At 36.3% G+C, this 24,169-nt stretch overlaps 1 protein-coding gene across 1 annotated transcript in view; it reads left to right on the top strand.

The window, feature by feature from the left end:
- ARHGAP28 (Rho GTPase activating protein 28) overlaps window positions 1–24,169 on the top strand; it is an 88,084-nt gene that overhangs the window by 51,847 nt on the left and 12,068 nt on the right. The window contains exons 2-9 of the mRNA XM_063299124.1: window positions 5,273–5,475; window positions 8,647–8,864; window positions 10,635–10,722; window positions 12,218–12,375; window positions 13,744–13,909; window positions 13,996–14,087; window positions 14,968–15,045; window positions 18,571–18,733. Of these exons, the coding sequence (XP_063155194.1) occupies window positions 5,273–5,475; window positions 8,647–8,864; window positions 10,635–10,722; window positions 12,218–12,375; window positions 13,744–13,909; window positions 13,996–14,087; window positions 14,968–15,045; window positions 18,571–18,733 (1,166 nt within the window). The remainder of the gene's footprint in view (window positions 1–5,272; window positions 5,476–8,646; window positions 8,865–10,634; window positions 10,723–12,217; window positions 12,376–13,743; window positions 13,910–13,995; window positions 14,088–14,967; window positions 15,046–18,570; window positions 18,734–24,169) is intronic.

The raw sequence follows: 24,169 nt of genomic DNA, 5'->3' as shown, positions 1-24,169 counted from the left end.
CATAGTGGTGAACTGACATTCCTTTGAGTGCAGCAATTTTTAACAGTAATCTAATTGATTCACCTTTAGTAACTGATGCAAAAGTCTTGTCAAAGTCTAAATCTTTCCTTTGAGTGAACCCTTTTGCAACCAACCTTGCTTTATATTTTTGGATTTTGCCATCAGCATCCCTTTTCAGTTTGAAAACCCACCTACAACCTAGACAGCGTTCATTGGGAGGTAGATTTACCAGTTTCCATGTTTTATTTTCTTTCAAGGATGCTAACTCCTGTTGCATGGCAGAATGCCAATTTTGTGCAATCTCAGGTGGTAAAGCATTCACTTGTTCTAAAAACTCAGGTTCTATGAATATGTGAAAAGCCTTTATTGTTTCGGCCTGAAAACATGATGGAGGAACGCCTTTATTACTTCTCTGAGATCTGCAAGGTAATACAGGGCTTAAATTTTGACTCCTGTCACTTTCCTGAGAAGCATCTGTCTCATCAGACAGATCTTCAGTTTGCTTTTCTGGTTTAATGTCCTCATCAGGCAAAAGATCACCATCAGCAAGTCCTTGCTGTTCTCTTGTGGTGGTCAGATCAACTGGAGAGCTAGAATTTAATCTCCCGCAGTTTTGTTCAGCAAAAGAAGCGCTTTTGCTAATTATCAATTTCTCTCCCACTATGAACCTGTAGCTCCTTTGGCTTTGTTCATAGCCAACAAAGATGCCTTTCTTTGTTGTGGGCCCTCCTTTCCTTCTCTGTTGTTTTGGAATATGAACCCAAGCAGTGCTACTAAACACTCTAAGAGGGTTTACCTTTGGTTTCACACCATAAAACAAATGGAATGGAGTGTCCTGAATCACAGAGTTATACGATCTGTTTTGTACATAACAGGCAGTAGATATGGCCTCTCCCCAATACTTAAAAGATAAATGTGAATCTTTTAGCATGCATTCCATCGCATTTTGCAAGGTTCTGCCCTTTCTTTCAGCAACACCATTTTGCTGAGGGGTGTAAGGGTTAGAAAGAATTTGTTCTATCCCCTTTTCTGCTAGGAACCTTTTGAATTTGTGAGAAAGGTACTCTCGTCCTCTATCACATTGGAGTGCAGATACAGGCCTAGGGAATTTTCCATTTCCCCATGTCACAAAACCTTTAAATTTCTCAAATGTCTCATCTTTATGTTTTAAGATGTAGATAAATGTGTATCTTGAGAAATCATCAATGATGGTCATTGCATACCTTGCTTGTCCAAGACTTGGAGCAAAAGGACCAATAATGTTAGAGGTCTAGTTGTAACTCTGTCACTGTGCTTACTCATAGGAGCTTTTAGTGTTTTGCATTCCTTGCAAACAACACAGTCAAAGTATTTATCACAGGGTTTTATCTTTAGGTCAGCACACAGCTGTGGCATTTGTGCTATATACTTGAAATTAGCATGACCAAATCTCCTATGCATCAGGTGTACACATTGGTCATGATATGGAGTGTTGCCAACTGCAGCCTTGCAGCTTGGCTTCCTTGCATTTTGCACAATGTACAAGGAGTCTTTTAAAATACCAGTAGCACACAATTTCCCATTTTTACGTATCTCACAACCATTTTTCTTAAATGTTATGATATACCCTGTTGCAGCCAATTGTGCCACAGATAAAAGGTTTGACTGTAAATTTGGCACATATAACACACCTTTTACAGTTTCTCCCAAGCAGGATAAATACAAGTCACCTTGTCCCATAATTTTGGTCACAGACCCATCAGCCAAAGATACACTTTGTCTTTCAGTTTTAGACATGACACAAAAGAGCTCTTACAATTACATAAATGACAATTGGCCCCAGAATCTAACACCCATACATCAGAATTACCCTTCTCAGCAACCTGTGCAATTAGGGTTGTCTGAAGAACCTTCTTCTGTGTTGCCCTTGTGTTCTTCTTCTCTGTCTTTCTCCTCTGGCATCTCAAGGCACAGTCTTTCTGCAAATGTCCAGCTGAACCACAGGTGAAGCATCGCTGGCTGGCTAGTGCTGTGGCCTCAGCTTCCTTTCCCTTCTTTTCCCTCATTTTCTGGCACTGCAGCTTTCCAGAAGAGATGGGGGGGGGAATCTTTCCTCTCTCTTCTCCCATTCAGCGAGTAAGCGCTGTGTAACATACGATGGGGTGAGGTCTGCTTCAGGCATAGCCTCCAGGGTACAAATCAGTGTGTCCCATGTTTCATTCAGTGAGGACAGGAGGATATATGATTTTGTGAGAGGTGTAAATTCCATTCCTCTTTCCTGCAACTCAACAAACAGCTGCTGAATATAATGCAGGTGCTCAGGAAGGCTATCTCTGCAAGGTAGGCTTTGTACAGCTTTTTTGTCAGGGTAACTTTACTCCCTGCTGTTGCCTTTACATACAAGTCTCTCAAAGCATCCCAAAGTTGTTTTGCAGACTGCATACATCTCATGTGGACTAGCCGATTGTCCTCAACTCCCAGGATAATGGTGGCTCTAGCCGCTCATCCTGTCTAAGCCATTCAGCAATAGGATTTTGGGGGGTTTGCTCACCAATTGGCAGCCAAAGATTCTCTCTGCGAAGATACATCTCCATCTTCAGGGCCCAATTCAAATAGTTGGTCTCTGATAGGCACTCCAGAGGCATCGCTGAGGGCTGGGAGGTAGCCATGGCTTCTTCCTTCTTTTGCAAGTCACCTCAGCTGGCTCCTTTGTCCTGTAGACCAGCAGTTGCTGGAAAATCTCCAGGCAGCAGCAAAGAAAATCTTCACAGGTCTTTGCTACTTGCCTTTAAATTGTGCATGAGGTGTGGAGCTGATCTCTCTATTCTCTCTGGGTTTTACTGGGCTTACTGGGTTTACTGGGCTGCTTACTGGGCCCATAACCTGTTGGCAGAGTGCTAGAAAGCATTTGGCCCAGGAGAGATCAGAAAAGTCACACACCAGGCATTTCTATAAAAATAATTTTATTTACAGAAAACAAACATATTTAAAGGCTCTTTGCTGAGAGGAGAGATCTCTCTCAGCTGCATACTCTCTGCAAGCCTACACAGAAGGGAAACTGAAACTAAAACAAGTCCAGGCAAGTTCCTCCCCTTAGGCAATGCAACCATTAACATGTGAAAAGGGGACAATTAAATTCAACCTCTTCACCCGGCCAAAATGATTAGTTACCATAGTAACCTTAATCTGTAATAGAAAACATATTAACAGATATGACCCCAAACAGCCAGGTGAGCCCAAATGGCGGGGAAGGTTTCCAGAACTCCACTCATGAGGAAGCCAGGTAAAAGGGCAAATCTTACAGCCCTTTATCCCCACTCCCCTGCCCTTTGGAATGCTCACCCCAGTGCTGGGATAATTAGCAAGAAGAGAATTAATGTTCGTATTTACATTCATTGGAGAGGAAGGGATAATAAGAGAGTAGGAAGGCACACAATGGGGAATACACATCAAAAGACACGCTTCCGGTGGGGAATCATGGTGGATTACATTTTAACAATGTAAGACTGAGTTTGAAACAGAATTATGCACTAACGATGAACAACATATCATTGCTGTTATTGCTAAAATGTATAAATTTTTGTTGAAATATGAGACAGAAGAAGAACAAGTGAAAGAATGTATGATAAAATGGACTATAAAATTTGGTTACAATATACAAATGAAACAATGGGAAATATGTGGCTGAAAGGATTGAAATTTACATTATGTTCTAACCTTAAAGATAGTTTTTTATAAAATGATGTATTGTTAGTATCTGTCACCAGAGAGATTGTCTAGAATGTATAAAGGTACTTCAAATCTTTGCTGGAAATGTGAACAACGTGAAGGGACATTTTATCATGTTTGGTGGAGTGTAAAAACCCTCCAAAATTGGATACAAATGCATACTTTAATTCAGAAGATTTTAAAGATTAAAGTACAATTGAAACCAGAGGCTTTTCTTTTGGGAGTAATGGACAGGCAACTAGATAAAAGACATGGAACTTTTTTTTTGTATATGACAACTGCAGCGAGATTATTATATGGTCAAAAGTGGAAGGGGTTGATGCTACGCACAATGGAGGAATGGTTGATGAAGATGATGGAACTTGCAGAGATGGCTAAATTAACTTCTTTGATTAGAGAAAAAGCAATATCTACATTTATGGCTGACTGGAAACACCTTATAGACTTTTTGTATGAAACAAAACAAAATGCACTTATGACTTGTGGTTTCAATGATGAGGAAAAAAATGGATAATAGAAAAAAGTCAGCTTTTTTGTAATCATAGAGTAAGAGGTAACTTGGTAATTATACTGGTATTTGCTGCAAAAGACATTGGAAGGTTCTCTTTCTTTTTATCCTTTTTTCTGCACTTTTCTTTTTTCTTTTTTTTCCTCCCTCTCTTCTTTTTATTCTGTATTAGTTTGTGTTAGCTTTTATGTTCTTTAAAAGTTTTAATAAAATTTATACAAAAGGAATGTGCCAGAGCAGCTGTTTGCCTAGTGCGCTTGTGGCTGCAAGCCATGAACTGCTTAGGAGGCAAACAAATTTTTTTAGTGTGAAACTGATTAAGGTCTTATCATGTCAGGCAGCAGTACAATGGGCTGGAGGGTTCTAATCAACTAATTAAGGTCACAGAGCTGAGCTTGTTAATTTGCAGTTAGAACTTTTTAGGGACGAGCTATGCTGTGGAGAAAAGCTCAGAAAGAGATTTTTTAGGCAATCTCTCCACTCTGTGAGGAGAGGGAAAAGAAAAAAAAATGGGTCAGGCACAGGACAGTATGTACTAACTGACTATAATAGCAAACACGTGACTGAGAGAGAGAGAGAGAGATGCTGCAAAGGTTGTAAATGAGGCACTGGTCACAAAGCTACTTTTTCATCACCGTCGTAACTGTGAATGATCTTTATCTGAAAAAGTCACTAAACGAGGACTACCTGTAGGTGCACTAAGCTTCCAGTAGGATTAATAATATTTCAAAATTTAAAAAGGGATAAATTTAAATCATTTGTAGACTTACAGTCTACAGTCTACAGAAAATAGATGGAAGCTGATTTGGGATGATATATAGCTATTCTGAAAACAGGCTATAAGATAACTTTTTGATTATGGTATGATAAATGATGAATGAATGGTAGAAGTTCATGATTTTGATAGTTATTTTCTACCTGAAACTCACTTTGTCACATGCAGAGAACAAAATTAACACTGGAGTCATCCCCAATAAATATTCAAAAACGTGTCCATCAGATCAAAAGTATAAGATCATTTCTTCATTATTCTGTCCGTCTTTATTTTTGTTTCAGGAAATCTCTCCCTCGTTGCCAAAGAATTAGCAGAATGCTCTCCAATGAATCATTGCGTCCTCCTGTGTACAGCCGTTCCAATTCCCAGGCTTCTGTTGACAGCACTTCTATGGAAGATTTCTGGTGTGAGGTAGAAAACATCAAGGAGAGCGCAGAAGAAAGGCAAGATGAGCAAACTCTGTTAGAAGTCAAGCCTCCTGATGGTATGCATAAACAGTTCAGATGTACTTTCATACATCCTTGATTTTTTGATTCCAAAAAGGTGCTGGTGTAATAAACATTCATTGCTTTGTGTGGTTAGCACATTATACTGCAAGAGAATGGTATAAAGGGTATTTGCATGAAGGGCATTTCAGTGAGCACTGAAATGTCTTCTTTATAGCCACAGATGCAGACTTTCAAAAATTTGCCCTGTCATGCTCCAAGTTGCTATGTCTCAGCTGGAGAGTGATAAAAACAGGCAAGCACACAGATTAATTATTTTCCCTACGTGTTAAGGCTTAGCTCTTTGAAATTTTACTTGCTATTCAGCTAAAACCTTTTAAGTCCCATTGATCTCAAATAGGGGAAGTACTCTGAAGATGAGCATGTTTTTAATTCTCCTGCTAAAACCATTGTTTTTCCTGCAGTCTCTAAACAATTCTGCAAAGGCTTACTTCTTGACAAGTAGGATAACACCACAGCCTTGAAGTCCTTCTCTCTGAACGGATTGTGCCCAGTCTTTATAAAAATGTATCACACAGAGCTTATTCATTTATTGTATTAGGGGTGGGGTAGGGAGGACTGAAAAGGCTTGTGTGGAGACTTGGGGGTTAAATATTGCCTTGGAATCATGGAAATGAATTATTAGTCCCAGCTGTATCTTCTAAGCATAAATTTCATGAGCCTCAGGGGCTGAATTAATGATTTAGTCATATAGGTCTGTTCAATTGTGTTGATAAAATCATGAGGTGGCATTCTTCCAGAGCTAAGAGAAGGTACAGCCACATTTATGTTGCAGCAGCAAATGGCAATTTAATATCCTGCCTCTTTGTTTTCAACATTGGTTCAAAGGTGTACATCATAAGAATTTCTGAAGTTTTCCTTATTTTTCCACTATGTCTACCTCTGGAATACAGAAGATACCATCATCTCAGCCCTTGTCATTTCTTATAGAGATAACTGAAGGGTGCTCTACCTGGGCTGCCTTGAAGTCTGCCTGGAAGTTGTACTTGGTACAAAACACAACATCCCACCAGTGCAGTGGGCTCTCCATTGGCTACTAGTAGGCTTCCAAGCTGGTCAACTGAGCTTTTCAAGAGGGCCCTTGAGGATTAAATCATTGTCATAGGGATGCCTAGAATTATTAAGATTATGAGTTTAATAATTTTAGAAATGATTTTTATGATTTAATAATGCATTAATTATGTATAGTAGTATGATCATTGTTTTTCAGTTGTAAATTGCCATATAGAAATATATATAAACATATATATATGTTGCAATATAGAAATATAGGAAATAAATGTGTTTCTGAGTTACTGTATTACATCTCTCAACAACACAGGAAGATGCATACTGAGTCAGGCCAGGGGTCTGTCCCCAAGGATATCTATTGGAAGCATACAATGGCATCTTTCCATTGATGCTTTCCAATAAAAGATGATCTTGCAAAGCACATAGAAGCTTTTGCCTGGTTTATATATTTAGTTCATTGAGATATCTTAGTCTGGGGATAGGGTGACTTTTTAAAATACACTTTGTTTCTTTCAAAACCCTAATAATTGCCAACCAAAGTGAGGGGCAGCAGATATATACTTAGAATTAAATAACAGGGTACTCCCAAATATATTCTGAGACTTAGAATTATTTTTCAGAGTTAGGGTTGGTCTCAAAGTCCAGAGTCAGTTTTTGATGCTCCAAATTGTCTTCCTTTCATCAAATAGCTCCACTTAGGTAGAAAATATAATTATGCTATTGGCACTGTTAACGAGTTGGTAATTAGAAACCTTTGTTGATCTACATAAAATCTCTTAGAGATCTATTAGATCTCAGTCTACCCTGCCATAACAGCCACTTAATTTTCTTCTGTACTTGATCAGACTCCGTTGTTTGATGCAGACGTTCACGAGTAAGCAATATCCTGTGTCAGGATATAGAGTGAAGAACCACGCTGAGACTAGAAGCTCTAGCTCTAGTGTTTATTGTTCTGCTCTACAGCACAAAATCCTGCTTAACTGAGAAAGCACCAACAATTTTTACAGAAAAGCCCAGAAAGCTAAGGTGTTTCTCTTCTGGATTTCTTGATAGGAAGGTGAAGAGAATCAGTACTGTGCGTGCTCTTTTCTCCCTGGAGCGCCCGCCCCCCTTCATCAACAATGTCCATAACATCCTGCTACTATTAGCAAAAAGCACTGAAACAAGCTTGAACATGTTAATTATCACATTAAAAATTACAAAGCTAATGGCTAACACATTTGCTTATAAGAATATGGCACTCTTTTCTTGTGAGATAACTCAGTTTTTTCCAACATAATTTTAACAATTATTGGTGAAATATAAGAAACATACACAAAAAAAATACAAAAATACAATAAAGAATATGAGCAATATGATTAAAGGTAAGCTAAAACGTAAAGGGGGGAATCCATGGAACATTAATATAAAACTAGTTCAGTAATTTAACATATTATCAAGAGACGATATGGAAAACACATTGCTCCATCCTATCATTTTTATAGTATGAAGACATATGAAAAATCAATATAAAGAACACATCCCTTGAATCCACTAATACCATTTCTCTCTACCTACATAAGCTAATTCTCTTTCTGGAAGCCCAGGCTCAGTAAACCAGTTACATTTTTCCCTGGCTCACATGCCTGCCCTCTGCAACCAGCACAATTTTAGGAAATGATATCAGTTCACATTTTGTTGTGGATCTTGCTTATCATCTCCCTGTTAAGATTTTAGAGTCAGGTGTTCAGAAAAGCAAGGAATTTTGTAGTGGCAATCTTCTTGTCCTTTCATCATATTCATAACGCTAACATGACCCTGCTGTTCTACTAAAATCAGTAGTCTGGTCACATCTTTTCAGACTAACAAATTAAAAGGTATAAGCTTTCATGAGCTGGACCTCACTTCACCAGGTGCATAGAGTGGCTAGACTGATAGAAGATTGAAACTGGGGGGAGATGGGGGGAAAAGGAGTGGAAAATAAGTTGTTTATGCAGATTCAGGTTACATGTGAGACAGATTAGAAGTACCGTATCAATTAATAAAAGCTTATTCCTTTTAATAAAATTTGTTAGTCAGAAAAGGTATGACCAGACTCCTGATATTTTGATATCATAGACTAACCCAGCACGCTTCCTATAATGTCTGCTTTTCTATAGAAGGTGAGCTAGAAGCTGAATGGTTGCAAGATGTTGGCCTATCTACATTAATATCAGAATCTGAAGAAGACAATGGGGAAGCATTACTATCAACATTGACCCGAACTCAAGCAGCTGCAGTGCAGAAGAGATATACCACATATTCTCAAACCATGAGAAAGAAAAATAAACACACGATCAGAGATGTGCGTGATATTTTCGGTATCCATAACTCCTCTGTAAGTGAACTATTTTAGTGCTTTGGACATTTTTGAAATTTATTTGTATTAGTTTTGGTTATCCATTGATTACTCTCTGGATTTTCACTTTTAAGGCTTCTTGGTATAATACTCTGCACCAAAATGTTGAGGAAATGTACCAAGGCCTATCAAAAAGTGATTTCTGCTTAGATTTTTTCCCTTTTCATTTTATACATTCTGCTCTTGTTTGTGATGATGGTAGATAGGAACACTAATTCAGCTCCTCTTTAAAACTTTCACCAGACATTGCTCATGAATTTGAGTCTATTTTTGTATCTATAAGAACTACAAACCTGAAAAAAAATGAATTAAAACATTCTGTGACTTCTAGTCACCTCTCATGTCTTTTCATGAAGAAATTAAATGACAGTAAACCTTGTTAAAAAGGAATATGATATATGCAAGTACAAATGGGTATCAACTTGCTTAGGCCAGTACTTTCTGTTTTCTAGGAAATGTATTAATGAACACATACCTTGGGTTGCTAATCAAGAATAAGTAACTTTTTAAATTTATTGGTTAGGAGTAAAACAAAAAAAATCTCACAATTATAACTTTTGTTTCTATATTGTAACAGATGTTTTGCAGTAGAAATGTCTACTTGTTCTTTCAATAAGTCATCACTGGAGGATTTTATGTATAAGATTTAATAATTGTTAAAGCAAAAGATCACATTTTTGAAAATGTATTTCTCATATTTTCTGTTGCACATATTTTTGGTAAACTAAAGCTGTTTGATTAAGATGAAAGTCATAAAATTGCTCTGTTAGGCAGACAATCTAATGCTAAAAATTGATCTCATTTGAAAATAATAGATCTAGACTTTTCATATTAGAGAAGTCCTATCAAATTTAGTGAGATATTTTGATCTCTATTTAACCCATGGTTTATTAATTCATGTAAATAACACTTTTTACACATTTTCATTAACCTGTAATGGGGCAGATAATGGCATGGGTTATTATTGAAAATAAAATGCCTTTCTAGGAGATGATGTATCAAAACCTCTCTTTTAACGACAGCTCTGACAGTTAAAACTTGTTATTGTGATACTTAATTTATAATTTGTTTTTGCTTTGATTATTTTTCTTCCAGTTTTGGTTTTATTTCCCCTTTCGAAGTTTGTTTGTTTGTTTGTTTATTTATCAAATTTCTTCAACGCCCATCTTGTATAGCAACAACTCTGTGTAAATTACGCTAATTAACATTCAAGGGATTTTTAGCATCAGTAATATCACCTCACAAGAACGCACTCTGATATAAATATTTTGCTTACTATCCTGTTCATTAATAGATCATTTTATTTTCTGTTATCATTGTATATCTTCAGTGATTTCCAGTGCTATCTTAAATTATATGACATTCCTAGGGTAAGGATAAGCAGAGCTGAAACTGTACATTTAACCTTGATAATAGCTAAACAAATGGGGGAAGCCATACTGAACTGTTGTGTTTCACCAAACATGAATTATTTTTTTAAGAAAAAAAATACTTAAGTCATTTCCACTGCTGTTTTCTGAGGTAACTCAGTAATTTTGGTACACTGTGTTGAATATGGAATTCTGTATCATTTTCTTCCTTGTTTTCTTTTGTTTTAATGAAATATAATTTTATTTCAATTGCAGTTTAATTTGTACAGTGCAAAGAAATAAAAATCACGTAATAGCTAACTACAGTCAATGAATTACAGATTTAAAATTACAGATTTGCATCAGAGAGAAATTATTCCTATGTTTTCTTGTCCTCCAGCCTACATTCGAGACCTTACCAGTGGTACCTGTTACAACCAATGGTATCCAGTTTTCTGTGCAGAATCCAGGTTGGAAAATGGTTAGCTGTGAGTATATACTAATAGATAACAAAGCCTGTTTTTAAACAAGTCTGGAAAATAATTTGATCCTTGGTAGCAGTATCTTATTTATATTTTAATGCAGAAATCCTGGATAGTTTTTTTAAAGAAATCTGTCCCATCGTGTCCGATTCTCAGAGACTGCCTGGACAAGTCCCTGCAGTTTGGTTTTTCAAAGGTGGATAGCCATTGCTTCTTTCCTAGGGTTGAGAGAGAGTGACTGGCCCAAGGTCACCCAGCTGGATTTGTGCCTAAGGTGGGACTAGAGCTCACAGTCTCCTGGTTTCTAGCCTGCTCCTTAGCCACCACACCAAACTGGCTCTGTAGTAAGTTTACTAGTTTAATAAATTTTATGCTATTCTTTCTGACTCCAGACATTCTCACTGTAAGACATTCCTACTATTTCCTTTGTCACTGAGCAAAAGGAGTTTTAATCAAAGCCAGGCAGCTCTTTTTTTGACATAATTATGTTTTTGTCAGTTTGGTGTAGTGGTTAAAGCTTCAGGCTAGAAACTGGGAGACTGTGAGTTCTAGTCCTGTTCTGGCCTGGACTAGACTTTGGGCTAGTCACTCTCTCTCAGTCCATGATGTCAGGCTTGGGTGACAGGCCAGTTGGTCAATTCCTGTTGCAACTAACAGATCAATATTTGGTTGATCTGGAAAAGTGGAACCTTCAACTGCAGGAAAAAAGCTAGGAAGGAAGAAATAAACAAACAAACAAATATACATACATACATATATATATATATATAGCATATAATGCTGCCATAGAAGAATTTCCTTATTCCCTAGTATCTGTATTTATCTACGATAACCACTTATTTACTGCAAGACTAACTAGAGAGATTGTATCCTATGAATCCTTCCACCTACCCATCTCACATTAACTTTGTTTAAACTTTTTGAGCTAATATACTTCCAAACCAAGCAGTAGGTTATAGGCACCATCAATTTTAATTTTTTTTTAAGAATGCTGACAGGGCCTCTATAGAACACAAAAACATTTTTGTAAATAAGGATGATGGAATAAGGAACATTTTGCTTTGTTTTTCACTTTTTCATTTTTTAAAATTAAAAGAATATAAAACAAATTAAATTAGAAAGGAGGGAATTTGGCAGAAACCAAAAAGAGGCTCCCAGGGCTATTGGTTACCATGAGCAGCATATTATCTGCACCTGCTTAAAACCCACTGAATTCAAGATGGGGAGGAAAAAAAACCACATGAATTATGCACTTCATCTACAAAGCTACTTCAGGTCTCTCATTATTTCTTCACTGCCAATTACCTCAATTGCCCTGGATCTCAATTCAGGAACTGAGGTGGAGTAAATGAATAACAAATATCTTGGTAATTCTTTCATGAATTGACGGATAAAAAAAAAAAATATGGTTTAATAGTCTGGAATTAGTTCCTTCAGCCTTTGAGTGTGTTATTTTTCCATGGAGAATACAGCATTCATGAAAATTCTCCCTTGATTTCAGCTAGTGACTGTATGGAATATGAACTCAATAAAGACAGCCAGTTGGAGAAAGAGGAGCTTTCCCTTGAAATTTCATTCTCAGAATCAATCATGGTGGTTCCAAAACACAGAGAATGTCACAAAAATCAAAGGTTAAAAAAGGATAATTCTGCATTGCCTGTAAGTTTAAGCTCCTCAGGTTTGTGTACTCTTTATATAATGTCTGAGTTTCTCTCAAGCATAATGGTTATCTTAAAATATGACTTTGGAGATTTACAAAAAGAAAACCAGTTTTTTTTTCTAGACATGTGCTATTAAACTGAGATGAATAACTAAGGAGCAGGGTACCTTGCTAAAACAATCCATTGGATATTCATGTTAGGACAAAAGTTTCTGACAGGCTTCAATTACAAATTACGAAAGGCAGGAAAAAAGTCATTACCCTACCAGATTTAAATGCCTAATAAACAGCCATGTGCCATATTCAGATTCAAATTAATCAAAGATGCTACGGATCTGGCATGCACAGATTTGTTCTACCTGTCAGGAGCTTCTAAAGGTGCAAAGAAATGGATAAAATTACTTTATCTGTCCTCCTGAACTCAGGCAAGTTTTTCCAGAGTCCCAGAGCCTATTGGGCAAGCTCAGGAAAAGGCACAGCTCCTTTAAGGCCCCAAAGTTTTAGTTTTTTCCCAGAAACCCAAGAATGAGTGCTGCTTCAGGAGTTCATAACAAAATAATAAATAGCAAGAATATGGAAAGACAAAGAAATCTCCTAGTGTTAAAAAGCATGTTATTGTAAAACAGCACTTTGTATAAGTGGATAAATAAAATAATTCTACCAGTTTACTTGCCCTTTAATAATAACATAATTTACTACAACTAAGTGCTGAGAGCTATATCAAGATAGTATGAATAAATTCATAAATATTGGAAAAATCATAAATATTGACCCTTTAATATTCATGCTGCATACAAATATTATTTCAGACTTACCCATGAAATGGAGGAAGGGAAACATTGGCCTGCCATACAGACCTACTATCTATAAATACTTGTATTAGTACAGATGGCATGTTAGGAATCAGTGTAACTAGATTTTCCGAAGTCTCAGACAGGATACATGATCTTTGTTTGAAAACACTGTGTGTCATTTATATGCCCTTCTCTATTAGGTTTAACCTTCATGGGAAGACTCTGTGATAGTTGCCACTGGGATGTATATTAATGTATATTTATTTCTCTAAACATAATTTAAATCTCACCTAATCTTATGCATAATTACTCAGAAAGAGCGATCCTGAGTTTGGGTGGGAGAATGAAATGGTTCTATGCTGCTTCTAAGTCTTCCAGATTTGCATCTAACAAGACAAGAATTCAGATACAACCTGTTCAATGTTTTTTTTTCCTAAATTCCTACTGAAAACAACAGAAGAGGAAATTAACTATGCCAGCTATAGACTGAGGGTCCTGATCTGCACTCTTCTTAAGGGAAGCAAGGTAGATAAAGTTTTTCAATGTTTAATAATTATTTAAAATCTATTACAGAACTATACAATTAGGAGAAGTCGACTTGGATTAACTGAAGTTGGAGATTTGTCTCTTGATGACATGAAGAAAATTCGTTATCTCTCTCTGATTGAATTAACTGCTTTCTATGATGCTTTAGGAATAGAGTTGAAAAGGAACCGGACAGAAAGGATGAAAAGGCGAGGTAGCTACAATGATATTTATGTTTTTAGTAACCAGCAAAGCCTTACTCATCTGAGGTCTCTTATTTTAAATTATTTTTCTTTTAAGAAAATGGCCTTTTCGGAGTTCCATTAGCAGTGCTCCTGGAAAACGATCAAAAGAAGGTTCCTGGAATTAAAGTTCCCCTCATCTTTCAGAAAGTGAGTAGAATTATAAAGAGCTTAATCCATAAAGTCACCATTGCATATATAAAGGACAACAGTCATGCATTTTATAGTTTCAGGGCAGTTGGCAAGTTTATTTCTATTTATGTTTTGAGGCAGAAGGATGTAACTTCAGTAGGATTGTGCCTCTTATTATAGTTCACTGTGTACATTGTGCTCCCTCAACCTGAAGCCTCCAAATGTATTTTGGACCACAACCCCCAGAATTCCCAACAGCTTGGTCAAACATTAGTTGGGAATTCTGGACCTACAGTCCAGTCCATCTAGAAGATTCCATTGAGTGCAAAAGTTGAGTTTGCTGACCGTCATTAAATGATAAAATAGGAACAGTTGTTTTCTCTCTTCTTTTGTTTTTATTTTGCTGATATTTTCTTACTAAGAATAACATTAAGTCCTAATTATCACTGATTATTATTATTTTATTCATTTCTAAAACCTTTTTAGTCCACTTTTCTAAGAGCAATCGCCTTCGGAAGCTTAGAATTATGAACATTATAGAACAATATAATGCTATTTTTATTTCCTAAAGTGCTCTAACAATTCCTTCAATGTTTTACTGAGTAGAAAGTTTTAATTCCCCTTTAAGTTTTTGTTTAGGCAAAAGTTCAGGATATCTGTTATCTTTAAACTTCTCCTTCAGTAGAGGGAGCTCAAAAACTAATAAAAAATCCACTTGGGGATTTGGACTAGTCCTGTTTCCTTAATCACATTGATTTATTTTGGTTAAGGCATAACGTGCTACCCTTAATGTTTTACGTTCACAGGAGCCAATTGTTGTAAGAATGTCTCTCTGTATTTTTTTTTAAAACTCTGCGCTAACAAACTGCATAAAAGTACTTTGTTTATTATGGCATAGCTATTGCTCAAACTTGAGGAAACTGGTCTGGAAACAGAAGGTATTCTTCGAGTGCCTGGATCTGCCTCCAGAGTGAAGGTACTCACTTTTTCTTGCAAAGTTAAAGACCTTTGATGTTGATGTAGAGAGAAAATCATTTATGGGCAAGTTCTGTATGAACATAAATATACATAAAATAAATTGTATATCCTATGCGTTAATAGTGCTCTCACTTTTACAGTTGTCACATAATGAAAATGGCACAGAAACCTCAGAGTTTGGTGAATTGCAAAAATATTGCTGGGGAAAATATTGGAAGGGGGACAAAAACAATGTTGAATTCTAGATCTTTGAAGAGCTTTAGATTCAGTTGCAGAGAGATGCTTCAAAGCAGGTGGAGAAGTTCATTAGCTGCCTGCAACTTCATAAAGCAGCTGCACTGAGGAGTGGCGAACAGATCCTACGGTTGCCCCACTGTGCATTCCAACACACCTTTCTACAGTTGACTCCAAACAGTCCCATAGCCCTATAGAATATTAAATATGCTCAGTAAAAACAACAGGGAATTTATTTTATTTTTATCTATTAAACAGATTTATAAGGCCACCCAACTCACACATGGTGACTCTGGGTGGCTTACAGAATTAAAAAGCATAAAAACACAATAGACACCCCCCTGGTGGCAGCAAATACATCCATACCAGGCACTTTATTGGCTCTGAAGCAACCTGTAATGGAGTATGGCAAAACAGGCATATTCCACCCTGCATCATATTTCTGCAGATCTTACTTGCTTTCATTATTATAACTGCTTTGTAGTTCCATTACTTTCGGGTCATCAGACAAAAATTTGGGACATCAGAAGCCACAGTATCCTTAAATTGCATTCTAGAGAATGCTGCAGGGTGAAGCACTGGATAGGATTATTTTTTCTTTTTTCTTTTCCTTTTGGATTGTGTGCCATCAAGTCATTGTTGACTCTTAGTAACCATATATATTTGCTCATGATGAACTGTCCCTAATCTGGTCTTTCAGCTCTTTCAGCAGTGCACTCATTTCCACTATAATTGAGTCCATCCATCTTGCTGCTGGTTCTCTTCTTGTCTTTCCTTCCACCTTTTCCAGCATTAGAGCTTTTTCCAGATAACTGGGTCTTTGCATAATGTGTCCAAAGGAGGATGACTTGAGTCTGTTCGTTTTTACCTCTAGTGAGAACTCTGGGTTGATTTTTTTGATCATCCATATGTTTGTTTCCTTGGCTGTCCACAGTATTCTCAGGAGTCTTCTCCAACACCGAAGTTCAAATGTGATAGGATATTCTTCCTATCCTGCTTCTTTAAAGTCCAACTTTTGCTTCCGTAGAGTCTCACAGGGAATACCATGGTTTGCATGATTCTGATCTTTGTAGGTATAGACACATCATAGCATTTGAATATCTTTTCCAAGGTCTATTGGATCTGATAATCCTGTTAAATCCTTCTTTACTGCTCTAGTGGTAATGGTAATGCACCCTAATGTTTATCATCTGCTTGCTTTAGCTCACTGCTTCCTTCCCAGACTGGGAAAAATACTTAAGATTAAGTATGTGTGCTGGCAGCTTCGACCTAGATCCAGTGCAATGCTTTGCTGCATAGTGCCTAATCCCACCCATCCAGCTTTCCTGGAGAAGGAGAGTGCTATCACTTCTTCTGAATATTAAATAAATACACTCAACTGATACAGCAAAGGAATAGGTGTGAGGGAGAGGAGAGGAGAAATAACAGTAGAGGCAGAAAGAGACTAGGCAGAACAACTCTTCTACCTAAAACTTTTTGGGAAATGGGAGCAGGGGGCCTCCAGAAGATATCTTACCAAGGCCCTCAATTTGGAAGCATTTCTGTCAACTTTGAGTCAATTATATCCAATTTATGCAAGAGGACAAATGCATAATTCAAAGAACACAAAATTTCAATACTTTGGGAAAGATTATTCAGAACAAAATATAAGCTGATAATAACTGTAAGGAAGTCACCTTGCCTATCTTCTTCTTTTAGAACCATCCACAAAACCCAAAACTGAATACCCTTACTACATTACCATAGGATCAGATACATAATTTTATCTCACCAGTTCTTTGCTCCATGTATCAGATTTCCTAGTGGTAAAGAACTAGTTTTGCTAAGATCACCAATAAGAAGCAATGTGGTGTTAAGCTAAAAGAAGGGAGACCAAGTTCAAGTTCAGCCTCAGCCATGGAAACTCAATGGGTGACTTCGGACTGATCACTCTTGCCTCAGGGCAGCCTGTCTCACAGGGCTCTTGTGGGGAGAAGCCGGTGAAGTGAGTGCTACGCATACTGCTTTGAGGAGAGGCAGGATACAGATCTAAGAAATCTAACAACAACTGGAGAATATTATTCTAAAAAATAAATGTGTCAAAAGCACCTTTCCATATTAATCTGAAGTAACTCATATCTTCAGGATGGAAATTATTTTTTTTCTGCCTGTTATTTCGTAAGTATTCAAGGCCTTATCTGTTCTAATTATTATATACTGCAGCAAAGAATAATACTTTCAGCATTAAGTTTCATACATAGTTTATAAATTACCTTATTTGTTTTCCTTATCTGTCTTCTGAACCACTGTGATATGTGTTACTAGGTCAGACTTCCCTGTATTAGAAGGAAAGCCAAAAATCCCCAGGAAAAATGTAATGTTTTTAATTTCAGTTATCAAATCATTTAATGTTAGCCAAAAAGGGGAAATAGAAAAAGACATATTTAAAGCTGATCCAGATTTAACCATTCAAAGCCATCATTTATTATATTGACATTCACATTTGAAAGCGTTCCCATTTTTTAAGGAAAATGCATGTGGTTCTAATTTAAGATGATTCTTTGAATGTAGCAACTGAGGAAAGACTGGAAGACTTTCTGTGTTCTTTAACTTATACTTGTATCTATAAAAGGATGGTGCCACTTGGGCCATGTTTCAGTGTAAGCAAAGCTGTGTTGATATAGTGTGGGGTTACGAACTTAGGAAGATAAGAGATTTTAGAGTGATAGGTATACCATTAGTTCAAATATCTTTATTATCTTTCATGTTACTTGCTTCATGAACATCACCCAGAACAACATGACTGTCATGTGAGGTATCCAGCAAAATAAGAACGTAGAGCAAAATAGGCTTTTATTTTCACCTGTACATCATCTTTTTTGTCAGTGGGGCTGCCATGCTTAATTTTAAGTTTTCTGTCATAGCTGTTTCAGGATTAGAAAATGCACTGTGAAAAGAGGCTATTTCATTTCACTACTGTACTGCTTAATGCTGAATTGCAAGGACTTGAGTCTACAAACAAACTACAGCTTGTTATAATTGAATTCAGTATTATTTTGAAAAAGCTAGCTTAAATGTGTTTGATATTGGTATTCAAACTATATAAGATGGTTTTCAAAGTGTTATACTTAACAATCCAAGAGCAAACTTCATATACTTTTAATTTTAATAACTTTAAATAAGTTTAAAGTTAATAACTTCATTAATAAATACTATAATCTGTACAATCAAGTTGTTTAGAAAAAAATAAGATGTGCAATTTCTTTTTATTAGTGGTCATGAACATTAATCATATTTGCTTTTCTTGCAGAGTCTTCGCCAAGAAATTGAAGCAAAATTTGATGAAGATACTTTTGACTGGGATCAAGTGCGCAACAATGATGCAGCAGGACTGCTGAAGATGTTTGTACGAGAACTACCAAGTCCCCTCTTCCCTGTAGAATATTTGCCTGCTTTTATCACATTAGTAGAAAGTAAGTAGGGACAAATCAATGTTTTTTCTAGTACCAGCTTCTATATCCAATGAGGTGGTCACAAACCAATTGTTTATATATATATGTATATGTATATGTATATATTTAAACACCGTAATATTTATTTCAGCAACCTCTCCTACCTTACTCTATGCCAGCTGCAAAAGTGTATCAATGCACATAACTCCTGTTGCTTTGCCTAGGGTACATGTGCACTGCTGATTTACTTCTCTAAAGTCAGTGCTGTTACATTCTCCAACTCAAGTACCAAGTCCGGACAGTTGGATAGAATGTACCATGCATGCAGTATAATAGAGGGAAAAATTAATAGAGGGAAAAATGAAAAGTGTTAGTATCCATATCGCAAAATAGCAAACTCACACTACATGTTGAGACAAAGTTTCGTGTAGGATTAGGAAACTTTTAGAAGTTTAGTGACATTTGGAAGTTTGAGGAAGTGTCAAGAGCATCACTTCAAGATGGCTGCTATGGAGCCATGGTTATTCAAGGGGGCATAGCCATTCATAAAATGGGGTGCAGCCAGGAAAAAAAAAGATGTAATTGAAATTAATTATATTAAAATAAGGTATATAATTACATTTTTAAAATACAGCTTTACCTTTTAAATAATTGCATTCATTTTCCCAGCTATTAATAAATAATTTACAGCTGTGTCAATAGGTACTATCTCTCAGGTCTAGGTCTTACTCTTTCAAAATGCAGACCATCTTCATAATATTTATAACATAAAAAATGCATGAGCAGTTATTAAGGAAATGAACCTAGTCCCAGTGACAAATGTCATTTACAGTATTTTAGAATAATCTATATAATTTAAGTTACATACCTCTCTCATTGTTCCACACCATGTACAGAGGACTGAGGTTCTACATCATGCTAAGCCAAAAGTAAACAGACCACATAATGACTTGCTACAGTGTGTAAGCCTAGGCACAATTTGAGCAGGACTTGCAGTTTAGTGTTTGGTGGCCTACTCCTGTTAGACCTGGGCAAGGTGACAGAAATGATACAGCAGTGTGAGGTAATGCTCTTCATTTGTCAAAGCACAAAAGTGAAGGGACTCATCTCATTAGGGTATTTTATGTCATTCCAACACCTTCTCCAGCTTCTAGGCCTGCAGTGCACATGAGCAGAAATCTCTCCCAGAAATAGAGATTTAAGAATAGAAAGCACTGGAAGAAGCTATAGGAGAAACATGAAGGGAAGCAAGGCAGCAGTTTCTTTTTTGAAGCAAGAGAGCATGGTACTTCACAAAGGGTGGGCAAAACCTTTCAAATTTGAAACATCTCAATTTCAAAATGCTTCATTTTGATTGAAATACTACTTTGTGTTTAAATCAGGTTATTTCTATCATACCGAAAATATTTCAGACTTGAAATGGCCACATATTTAGCTCAAAATCCCTGTTTCAAAATCGAAATAGAGCTGCTTCAGCCTTAAAACACTTCTAGTATAGTGGGAACAACTCATTTTGAACTCAGAAGAGTGCTTTGAGCTTGAAATTATTTTTAATTAGAATAATTAAAACAAAACACTCTTTCAAAGCTTGCACAGTCCTAGTCTTTCAAACTCTCTATATGGCACAGATAGATGGTTGTTAGGGAGAATAAAAAGATCTTATTATCTAAATTCCAGACTTGTTGAAATATATTTCTGTGTATTTTTTTAGGGTTTTTACTATCTGCCAAGAAAACGTTGCGAAAGCAGTGTCCCCCTAAAGAGTCAGACATGACTCGGTGCTTGCACAGGGAACCTTTTACCTTTTTTTTCACTGATCATCTAAAAACAGCTAATTATTGATGACTCCTGTTTGGGTAGGGGATAGGGAGTCAGTTCCAGACAGAGATGTTATGCTACTTCATATAATATCTATAGCATTATCTCTTTTAATAAAAACCACACTTTCTGGACGGTTAAAAGAAAAGAGTCTGGAAGACAGTTACATGTTGTTTATTATTGTAATGTCTTGTCCTTTAGCTGCTTTTTATATTTTCATCCATGCAGATTCCTTGCCAGATTCCTTGCCAAAGGCAAAACTGCCAGTGATTTCAGTGAGATAACAGTCAGGATAGTCTGAATCACAGGATTAAGATAAACTGCCAGGAATTGATGCCAACCAATCCAGTTATACCCTTGGAAATTTAGATCTTCACTTTGGATTAGAAAAAATAACATTTCTATCCCATTTACAAATCTTCTGCTAATATAGTTCACTGCTTTCTTATAAGCTGATGGGTAAATGATATATTATCACACACTCAGACTGTGTAAAAGCTTTGAAGGAATTCTTCAAACTGGTGAAGTTTCTGTTGAATCAGCTGATTGAAACTGATTCAGTGAAGAGATATGGAGTCTGCTTCAAAACAGCATATTGAATTAAGGGGGATCGGAGTCCTTCATAGGCTTTGAAGTGCTTCATGGACTAGATGGCTCTGCAGTCACTGTTATCTCTGCCTCCTAAAACAGGCACTGCAATAATGTCAGACTGGTTTATAGCAAAGCATATGATGAAGTACCCCATGACACATGGCATAGCAAGCAAGTTAAATATCATGTGGGTGTTAGGACAATTAAGTGGCCTCAAAAATAATTATTAAACAATATCTTAACAATGGTTCCTCAAAGGTTTCTCATCAAATAAAATTCAAATTGAATTTGACAGGTTAGATAAATGGGCTGGAAATAACAGAATTAATTTTAATAGAGACAATACAAAATATTCTCTTAGGCAATAGAAATCAAATATATTGATTCAAATATAATCAAATATATTTTGTTGTAAACCACCCAGATTCCCCCTTTGGGAGAGATGGGTGGTGACAGAAATTTGAAAGAAAGAAAGAAAGAAAGAAAGAAAGAAAGAAAGAAAGAAAGAAAGAAAGAAAGAAAGAAAGAAAGAAAGAAGCAAGAAAGAAAGAAAGAAAGAAATACACACACACACACACACACACACACAGACTAACTGAAAGATGTCTTGATTTAGATTCATGCAATGAGCAAGAAGCTGGATTTAATGGACAGAGGTTTCTGTGGTCTGTTTGGATTTTAGGAAAGAGGATTTTTCAATGCTTCAGTTAAGACTTTTCAACCAACTGCAAAACTATTATGTTCGGGATGGATTGTCATTTCCCTATAGGAAGTACGATTTTCCCATCAGTGAAAAGTAAATTGGGGGTTTTACTCTATTCTCCAAAACAATTTCCAAATTGTGATGGTGTTTAACATGAGTACTTTGTGTCTAATCTAATTTTTTGCATCTTGGATTTCCTATTTAGCTTTGCAAGCATTAGTCATGCTCTTTTTTCTTAGGAGACTGTAAGAAAAGCATATATCTATGTACATCTCAGTGTAAGGCTCCTCAGGATTCATTGAAAAGCTTATTGTTGTTACTGCTTTTAATAGGGTTGTTGATGTGTAGAATAGAATATTTCATGGCCGCTTAAGCTGGCCTAGCTTCAAAACAAAGAGAATAAGGAAGAATAAAAAGAAACTCAAAAAAAATCTGAATAAAACCTAGGTTGGAACTGGTTTCTATATTAGAATTATTAGAAAATTATGGGGAGGACTTCTACACATTTAATCAATTCACTCATTAATTAAATTAAAAGAATTGAGAAAATGCAAGTACACTTCATATTCTAAAGCCTTCAGTAGAGTTTTCTTTAAGAATAGCAATAGTTTAGTGTCATGGCAGTATTTTTCATGGTCTGTAAGAGGGATAGGTAACCAGTTGTGCTCTACATGTTGTTGAACAACAACTCCTAGGAAGCATAGCTGATGAGTAGGAGGTGCTGGAAATTATTCAGTAATATGAGGGGTGCTACAGGTTGGCTGCTGTGTAATTTAAGTTTAAGAGAGAGAGAGAGAGAGAAATAGTAAGAGAACCAAGTGTCACTTTATTATGGGATTAACATTTCTATACTCTTCTCTTGTCCTTGCACCTTCTGCAGGAAGGAAGTCCTTGGGTGCAGAATAGATTTAAATATACTCTAAGACATGGCAGAGCCACTCTGCTTTTAGAAAGATAACTTATTGAAATGAACTGTTTTCAGATATCAAGACAAAGATGTATTATGTTACACAGAGGACTTGTACTTTGAACTGCAAGTCATGGCTTTTGAGACATCAAAGAACTGATTGGCAACCCAAAATGAAGAATGGCCTGTTTGTGACCCAGAGAATATCAACTATGCAGAGAATGAATCCCAAAAGACAAGACTTTCTTGTAAGGGACATAGTATTTTAAAAGCCCGAGCAGGAGTTTTCTAAGCTATATAATGCTAGACACTTGAACCTGAATACATACATACATACTGTACATACATACATACGTGTGTGTTGTAAAGAAAAAAGAAGGCAATCGCCAACACTGCATAGTAATTGAGGAATAAATCCAATTGAATTCAGGCTGAAGTGTGAAAAAGATTGAAATCTTGAATATGAATCAGTGGTATCTAATGAGCTATAAAATCATATATCCCTAATTATTGCTCTATCAAATGCTTTTGTTTTGGGTATATATCACTTTTTATTATCATTACAATAATCCAGAGGTTAACAACAACAACAAGAAAGTAAAATATAAATTAGACCATTCTGGCAGAAGATTAGCAATATCAAAATAAATATACAAATGCAATCATGTTGAAATTTTTCTTGGCCCCAGAAGAATGTTCAGATCTGAAGAGAGTAGTCTTCTGATACCATCAAAGCAATCTGATGTCAAAGAGCTCTAGCAACTAGTGCCCTGAGGGTGTCTAATTTTATTTATTTTCCTCCCCTTTGGAAGCAAGAGAGGCAAAATGATTAAGATTTGTGCCACTGTCTGGACAGGATTATTAAAACATTCAGTTCTGAAATTGTTAATAATGGAACAGAGTTTAGCTAAGACTAAAAATAATACTCATAGTGGGACATAGAAGAGTATGCGGCATACTGCCAATTTTTAAAAGGAGGCTGCACGGTAGATCCAACAAACTGTAGAGCTGTAGGTTTCCTGCAGGAAGCCAGTGGGCAAATTTGGAATGTAGAAAGCGTGTCACTGGATGCCCATAGAAAATAGTAACCCTAGAGGAGGCTTTCCTGTTCACAGCTACAATGGTATTTTTTCAGTCGGCACAATGTCTGAAAAAGTAAACTATTGAACACATTTTTTTTACCTCCTGGATTACTACCTGACACCCCCATATTACTGGGTCATTTTTTTTTTTCCAGCTATCTTCCCAATTTGATTTTCTAATAATGACTTATACATGTCCCTAGGGTATTTCTAGAAATAAATGTATTTATTTATTTGATATGATGTTGGTATGTGGTATTTTGCTTTGCATCAAGTCAGCATTTCACTTAATTGATTACAAAATTATATTTAACATAATGTAAACCCAAAAATGTAAAAGTTAAATGGATTAGGGA

This window comes from Candoia aspera, chromosome 3 (assembly GCF_035149785.1).
Source record: "Candoia aspera isolate rCanAsp1 chromosome 3, rCanAsp1.hap2, whole genome shotgun sequence".
Lineage (NCBI taxonomy): Eukaryota > Metazoa > Chordata > Lepidosauria > Squamata > Boidae > Candoia > Candoia aspera.
The sequence above is the reverse complement of the archived record's forward strand: the minus strand, read 5'-3'. Positions and strand labels throughout refer to the sequence as shown.